The sequence below is a fragment of the Gopherus flavomarginatus genome, chromosome 3 (assembly GCF_025201925.1).
Source record: "Gopherus flavomarginatus isolate rGopFla2 chromosome 3, rGopFla2.mat.asm, whole genome shotgun sequence".
Classification (NCBI taxonomy): domain Eukaryota; kingdom Metazoa; phylum Chordata; order Testudines; family Testudinidae; genus Gopherus; species Gopherus flavomarginatus.
The window spans coordinates 182,123,311-182,131,413 of NC_066619.1; the positions used below are offsets into that span (position 1 = coordinate 182,123,311).

Sequence of the window (8,103 nt, forward strand, 5' to 3'; positions counted from 1 at the left end):
GAGCAAGTAATTAAGGAAATCATCTGCAAACACTTGGAAGGTAGTAAGGTGATAGGGAATAGCCAGCATGGATTTGTAAAGAACAAATCGTGTCAAACCAATCTGATAGCTTTCTTTGATAGGATAACCAGTCTTGTGAATAAGGGAGAAGCAGTGGATGTGGTATACCTAGACTTTAGTAAAGCATTTGATACGGTCTCGCATGATATCCTTATCGATAAACTAGGCAAATACCATTTAGATGGGGCTACTATAAGGTGGGTGCATAACTGGCTGGATAACCGTACTCAGAGGGTAGTTATTAATGGCTCCCAATCTTGCTGGAAAGGTATAACAAGTGGGGTTCCGCAGGGGTCTGTTTTGGGACCAGCTCTGTTCAATATCTTCATCAATGACTTAGATGTTGGCATAGAAAGTACGCTTATTAAGTTTGCAGATGATACCAAACTGGGAGGGATTGCAACTGCTTTGGAGGACAGGGTCAAAATTCAAAATGATCTGGACAAATTGGAGAAATGGTCTGAGGTATACCGGATGAAGTTCAATAAAGACAAATGCAAAGTGCTCCACTTAGGAAGGAACAATCAGTTTCACACATATAGAATGGGAAGAGACTGTCTAGGAAGGAGTATGGCAGAAAGAGATCTAGGGGTCATAGTGGACTACAAGCTAAATATGTGTCAACAGTGTGATACTGTTGCAAAAAAAGCAAACGTGATTCTGGGATGCATTAACAGGTGTATTGTAAACAAGACACGGGAAGTCATTCTTCCGCTCTACTCTGCACTGGTTAGGCCTCAACTGGAGTATTGTGTCCAGCTCTGGGCACCGCATTTCAAGAAAGATGTGGAGAAATTGGAGAGGGTCCAGAGAAGAGCAACAGGAATGATTAAAGGTCTTGAGAACATGACCTACGAAGGAAGGCTGAAAGAATTGGGTTTGTTTAGTTTGGAAAAGAGAAGACTGAGAGGGGACATGATAGCAGTTTTCAGGTATCTAAAAGGGTGTCATCAGGAGGAGGGAGAAAACTTGTTCACCTTAGCCTCCAATGATAGAACAAGAAGCAATGGGCTTAAACTGCAGCAAGGGAGATTTAGGTTGGACATTAGGAAAAAGTTCCTAACTGTCAGGGTAGTTAAACACTGGAATAAATTGCCTAGGGAGGTTGTGGAATCTCCATCTCTGGAGATGTTTAAGAGTAGGTTAGATAAATGTCTATCAGAGATGGTCTAGACAGTATTTGGTCCTACCATGAGGGCAGGGGACTGGACTCGATGACCTCTCGAGGCCCCTTCCAGTCCTAGAGTCTATGAATCTATGATTCCAGCCATATGCATCACTCTTTTGTGGAGTCAGCAGCATGCAGGAGTACCAAACCTTGGCTGGTAGTGTGCAGATCACCCCATGGCTGAGACAGGCATTGTAGGTACTTCAGCTACTAAGGCTGTGTGGTTCCCAAAAACACATTCCCCAATTGTTTCCCAAACTACTCCTCACAATATTTGGTGCTTTTCTTAAAGCCCCAGCTCCTGGAAGCATGTGATTGGGTAAGACTCTCAGCTTTCATTTTTTAAAATTAGGTTTCTATCCCTTGTTGTTGTGAAAAAAACCTTGAACATATGACCAAAATGACTCTTAGTCTCCAAAACAGAAGGTAAATAAGAATAATGTCTTATGTTGTTAAAATGTCATGATTTTTAAGCCAATTGCATGATTTTTGAAGGGGCTGACATTCCTGTCGAATGCTTGCACTACTGCACTTGCCTTACAAATCTCACAGAACTTTTTCCTCTTAGCTACTTGTATCCCTCCTGAGGAAGGGGAGTGGCAGCTGACGCATGGGTTGATGCCTGGAAGGACTGGTCCTCTAGGTTTCCAGGCATGTTAGCCGCAGTATTTTAGCCTTCTCAGGCTGCACTTTCTCCCCCACAAGAGATTACCAAGTCTGATTTTTTCATCCAGCCCCCATGCTAGCTGGTGTTGTTTTTGAAGCCCTTATAGGCTGCCAGGCCTCAGCCGCGGCTCAACGCCGCTCCGGCTGCACGCGGAGCCCCAGCACGAGGCGGACGGTGGAACGCGACCCCGCGCTCTTCTTAACCTCAGCAACAACCCACCCCGCTCCCAAGCCCGCAGGTGGCAGTCACGGCCAAACCATAGAGACAGAGTCTATGCTTTCAGGGGAGATAGAGAGGCCCCTGGCGGCAGTAGTCAGACGCATGCGCAGTGGTGGCGTCTCCTCTGCGTGTACGGCGCGGTGCTCGTTGGCACGGTAGCCGCATGCGCACTAGTGGCATGACTCCAGACTCAGGCGGAGGCGGCACTATGGCGGAGCCGGAGTGAGTGGCTAATTTGCGAGCGGGAGCTGGCAGGGAGGATCCGTTTCCATCCCCGGGGAGGGAGGCCCCTGGAGCGCTACCGAGAAGGGGGCGTGGTGGCCGTGTGCCGTAGGGGCGGCGGGAGGGGACGCACGTGCGCGGTGGGTCCCCGCGAGCGGGAGCAGAGCAGGGGGTCCCGTATCTGCCTGACGCTGAACGCGGGCCGCGCTCCCTGGCCAGGCCAGGCGCGGCGGGAGGGGCCCGTGAGGAAGCTCTGAGCCGGACTCCCCTCCCCGCCCGGTGCGGCGCGGTGACGGGTCTCGCTTGCCGTGTTCTCTTGCGTTAGACCCAAAAGGAAGATCCCCCTGGTGCCGGAGAACCTGCTGAAGAAGCGGAAGGCGTATCAGGCGCTCAAGGCCACCCAGGCAAAGCAGGCGCTGTTGGAAAAGAGAAAGGTACGAGCCCTGTCCTGCAGGCACCCTGCGCTCTCCCCGGGGCAGGCCGGCTAGAGCAGCGGCACCTGTTCTCGTGCCTGAGGTGGAGGCTACTAAAGCACATTCCCCGTGCGAGGCTGGGGCGGCACTTTTATGGGTTATTGCCTATGGAAAAGGCTCCGAGCGTTTCTGTAGTTTAATAGTTGGGGGGTGGCGCTGCTATGGAGGGGTGTAGATGTGGGAAGAGGCACCGTTTCTAACGCACAGGATATGGGATTGCAGCAAGGGAGCCACGGATGGTGGTTGTAATTGCTATATGTATCTGTGTCCTGGGGATTTTATTTGTAGTTTACCTAGCTGTAGTACCAAGCTGAATTGCCAGCCGAAACCTGTCTACTCTAGACAAAGAAGTGTGGCAGAAAACATGTTTGGTTCCCAGATTATGGTTTATGGACTAGTTACTTGTGGTCTGTAGAGAACTCACAGGTTGCATAGAAGCCCCACCCCTCTAAGGGACTTAAGCATCTTCATTTGGCCCAGATTTAGGAGCCTGTCTCTGCTCAGGATTAGCAATCATGACCTGTCCTGGAGTTACATGCCTAAGCAATCATTTCTCAAGGAAAAATAGAGTAGGGAGTGATATTTTTCTCTTCCGCACCCCCATGCCCAGTAGTTAGAGCACTTGCCCAGCATGTGGGAAATCCAGGGGTTAGTACCTCAGTCTGCCTGATTTGAGTCAGGGATCTGAACTCCAGATCTCTCATTTTCCAAGTGAGTGCCATAATCTCCAGCTAGTGGGTTTTCTGGAGTGGCTATCTCAGTCTGTCCTGTTGAAGCTGTTATTACTTTGTATGAAATAATTATTAATTGGGACAGAGAATGAGTAATTGATTGGAGCAGTGGTTTTAAAACTTTTTTTCTGGTGACACAGTTGAAGAAAATGTTTGATGCCTGTGACGAAGGGGTATGGGGAGGGGGCACTCAGAGCTGGGGAAGGGGGTTGGGGAACAGGCTTACCTCAGGCGGATCCCAGTCAGCGGTGGTGCTGAGGCAGGGTCTTGCCTGTCCTGGCACTGTGGAATACGCTGTGCCCTGGAAGTGGCCAGCAGCAGGTCCGACTCCTAGGCGGAGGCGTGCAAGTAGCTCTGGGTGGCTCTTGCCTGCAGGCACCAGGCCTGTCCCTCCCAGCAGAGCCACGGGGTGGGTGCAGCACACAGAGCCCCATGCTCCCACATCGCCTATGAGCCGGACCTGGTGCTGGCCACTTCCGGGGTGCAGCGTGGTATCAGAACAGGTAAGAACTAGCCTGCCTTAGCCGGGCAGCACTGCTGACGGGACTTTTAACGGCCCAGTCGGTGGTGCTGACCATAGCCGCTGTGACCTAGTACTGGGTCATGACCTGCAATTTGAAAACCACTGGATTAGAGCACTCACCTGTGAGCGGGACATGCTCCACTGCAGGGATTTGAACCTAGGACTCCTACATTCCATATGAGCTCAAGGTTATTGGGGACCACCACATCTTGCTTCTCCATTTTTGGTGTGTGATCTAGCCCCCAAAATCAAAACCAGGGATTTTGGACATTTCCACTGTTTCTTTTTTTGTTTTGACTGGAATAACTAGCCAAAATCAGCACAAATTTGTGAAATGTTTTGGTCAATCCAAATATGCATTTTTCAGTGGAAAAATGGTTTTTGGCTTTTTGGATTGTCGCTGACCTATGGCTTTCCATGAGTTGGTCTTGCAGTATATTTAGCTGTGGAGCCCTGTTCACTTCAGGCTGCACAGGGTTCATTTAGTTTCTCAGTCATGCTTAGCTGCTTTGCTGTCAGATTGAGTGTTCAGGTATATGTTCTGCACTTCTCCACATACATTTTCCTAATTTGCTCAGGTAAAAGGTTCAGTAGGCTGGCTCCTCCTGAATTGTAGCTAAAGACTAGGTCTGTACTGGGCCGCAAGGCTGGCCCGCAAAAGGGGAACACAGAAGGCTGGCCTACGGCCGGGGGGCCGCAAGAGGCCGGCCTGTGGCAGGGGCCATCTACACCTTCTGATAGAGCTGATCATCTCTCATCTCTCTGTATTTAGCACCAGAAGGGGAAGCAGATACAGTTCAAACGTATTGAGATATTTGTTCGAGATTCACGGCGCAAACATAAAGATGAGGTCCGGTTGAAGCGCATGGAACAGAAGCCTGGCCAAATGGTTCTACCTCAGGGCCCCAAGTTGGCCTTTGTTGTACGGATTGCAGAGTAAGGAACTTCTTCTTTTATACCATCTCCTTCCTTTTGCTGGTTTCCTCTGTACTTGCCCAGGCTCATTTCCTGTTCTACACCTCCCCTGCAGTGGAAAGGAGAAGATGGGGGTTATCAAGATACAGCCCCCTGCAAGTGATCATGGAGCGATGCCTGAGTGGGAGAAGTACACTTACCAGTGTGTTTTCTCTAATTCAGGATTAAAGGGGTGAGTCTAAGGGTGCGGAGGGTGATACAGATGCTGCGGTTGAGGAAGATTTTCAGCGGCACATTTGTTAAACTGACTCCAGCCTCATTGAAGATGCTGCGCACTGTGGAGCCCTATGTAGCATGGGGGTGAGTAATCCTCTGATTTTCAAAATACAGTGGTAAACTGTAAATATTATTCATAGTGGCTTTTTTATGTAGTTATTTTCCTCTTGGTTAGTTAACTCTTTCAATTCAGTTCTCAACTTTGGTGTCCTGATATCTAGAAAAGGTGTTGGGACCCTTTTCTCTAAATATGCTTCAAATACTAGCACTACTTATTCTGTGACATGACAATGATGTAGGAGAGCTCCTTGGTTAACTCTCTGCTGCACTGTTAATACCTCCTGCAGTAACAGCCAGGTATTTGATTTTGTACAGACATCCCAATCTGAAATCTGTACGAGAGCTCATCCTGAAACGAGGTCAAGCAAAGATCAACAAGAAGAAGGTTCCTTTGACAGACAACACTCTGATAGAGAAGCATCTAGGTGAGGAAGAGGACCTAAAGGCAGTGAACTTAGGGAAGTGGGGATTAGTTTTTCCCTCTAATTTTTCCACTTGTATGAAGAATGAATTTTGTTACATGCACCAATATGGAGGCGATGTGTGACACACAACCTTCAAATTAATGTGGTGGGGATGGGGTCGAGGGGATCTGAGTGTGGGAGGGGCTCAGGGCTAGGGCACAGGGTTGGGTTGCGGGGGTGTGAGGGCTCTGATTGGGTGTGGGCTCTGAAGTGGAACCAGGGATGAAGGGTTTGGGGTACAGGAGAGTGCTCTGGGGCTACAGTGGGGAGAGAGGACTCACCCCAGCTCTCTCTCCCCACTGCAGCGCTGGGGCTGGAGCTGCAAGATAGGTGCCCCTTTCCTGGCCCCAGGAGGGGTGCCCTGGCCACAGCAGGTCTGGGCTGCCTCAGCCGCGGCAGGTTGGGGCCTGGGGGAGGGGTGCCCCTTCCCCAGCTGGTCCCCGGGAGGGTTCATTGAGCACGTGCACAATGCTAAATAGGCTGCTGTGCAGCTTATATGGGACTTAGGTGGGGGTCTGTGACTTAAATGGTTTGTGATACATGGAGAGACTGCGACACTGAGAGAAGATGAAAATATTTGTGTGGAAATGTGAGAGGAGACTGGTGAGGTGCAGAAGGATTTTATAGTTGTGCATCTCCTTATTTATTTATGCCCTTGCTCCCCCAGGGAAGTTTGATATTATTTGCCTGGAAGATCTTATTCATGAAATTTATTCAGCTGGGAAGCATTTCCGAGAAATCACTAACTTCTTATGGCCGTTTCATCTCTCTGTTGCTCGCCATGCTGCATGTAACAAGGTCGGTTTCGTCAAGGAGATAGGTGAACCTGGGTACCGAGGCGAGGGAATCAACAAGCTCATACGTCAGCTGAACTAGTCAGGTGAGGAGTGGTTATTTCCTTCATGTACCAGAGTGTTGATTGCTGTGCGTTCTGCAAATTATTATACCATCTATTTCTTAAAAGTATCGTGCACTGGCCTCATACTTGATTGTTGATTGTACAGAAGTGGCTGTCAGAGCAGTGGGAAATCGGAGTTCTTGGAGTGAAAAGCTAGCAGCTTATCAATGTGGAGATATTTAGATTGCATGCAAAGCACTTACAACTCTTCAGGGTACCCTATAAATAAGACAGCACTGGATTGATATTTCTTAGGTTTGCCACTGTATTTTCCTTTAGACATCAGCAGTCTCACTGAATGCTTCCTTAGAAGCCAGACACGTTTTGTACTTATGATGCACTTAAAGCTGATATCTCTTTTCCTTCTTGTCATCTAGGGTCCATATAAGGATTTTAGGTTTGTCTCCTGCTCCATGCTGTACGTTTGTTCTTGCAGACTGTTGGAACTGAGCAATGTGACATTACATCTCCTGTCTGCTAACTTCTTCGGCCTTCAAGGAGATAATCATGCATGAAGGAGATGGATTGAGTACTGTTCCTTCTCCAGGAAGAAGTCAAATTGCTATCAAATATGAGCAAAAAGTGACTTGAACTTGCGGGGAGCAGAGCTTTCCTGTACATCTGATGAAACACATCACTAAGACAAATTTTTACTATTGTTGGTTTTATACCATCTTTCTTTTGAAGGATCTGTCCTTCGGAATGAACTTGTACCTGCAAACAAGGAATTTGGAAGATGGGGGGGTCCTTTACCATTATTTAATCCTTCATTGCAGCTGACTTGTGCCTAAGGATCTTGTGGTTCAGCCCTCTCAAACTGAATCAGTTTGTCTCTAGTGATGCTGAACTTTCCTCCAGCTCCCAGTTTCCCTTAGTATCATAGTCACAGTCACCTGATAAGAAGTTTATCCTTCCTGATGCACAGTTAAGGCCGAGGAGTGTATTGTAAATACATCCCTCAGTCACTGTTGCTGAGCAAGCTGCTGGCAGTAAACAAACTCAGAGGTTCTATAATTTCTGAAATATCCAGACCATGTTTAGCCCACTGCAAAAGTGGTGATCTGCTGCTGCTTGATCACATGATGCCTTTTAGATTCTCCTAAATCAGACTTTACAGGGACTCACTGTTTCCGGGAAGGGAAATCTTGTTTGACCTTTACCTCATTGATTAAATCTGTAAAGAAGTCCTTTCTTACTCAGTGACTTTCAAATAAATTATCATACTCCGCTGTAATTTGAGATTAGTGTATGTGTAATAAATCAACAAGCAGGAGGGCAGTTTTCTTTAGTAAAACTGAGCTGCTGCCTATACTGAACATGAGAATTGAATATCCTTAAACCTAACTAGTAGTGGCAGAAGAAATTGGAAAGTGGTGCTCTGATTGCAGTATGAAATTAAGTGGGATTACACTCCTTGGAGAGGAGTA

The 8,103-nt window shown here is 48.0% G+C and overlaps 1 protein-coding gene across 1 annotated transcript; it reads left to right on the forward strand.

The window, feature by feature from the left end:
• The first annotated feature begins 2,168 nt into the window (after positions 1-2,168).
• Positions 2,169-7,118, forward strand: RPL7L1 (ribosomal protein L7 like 1). Its single transcript, XM_050946619.1, is given in 8 exon segments — positions 2,169-2,230; positions 2,232-2,336; positions 2,662-2,770; positions 4,836-4,999; positions 5,201-5,338; positions 5,630-5,739; positions 6,446-6,658; positions 7,054-7,118. Coding segments are annotated over 7 exon segments (897 nt in total). The 3' UTR covers positions 6,655-6,658; positions 7,054-7,118.
• The last annotated feature ends 985 nt before the right edge of the window (positions 7,119-8,103 follow it).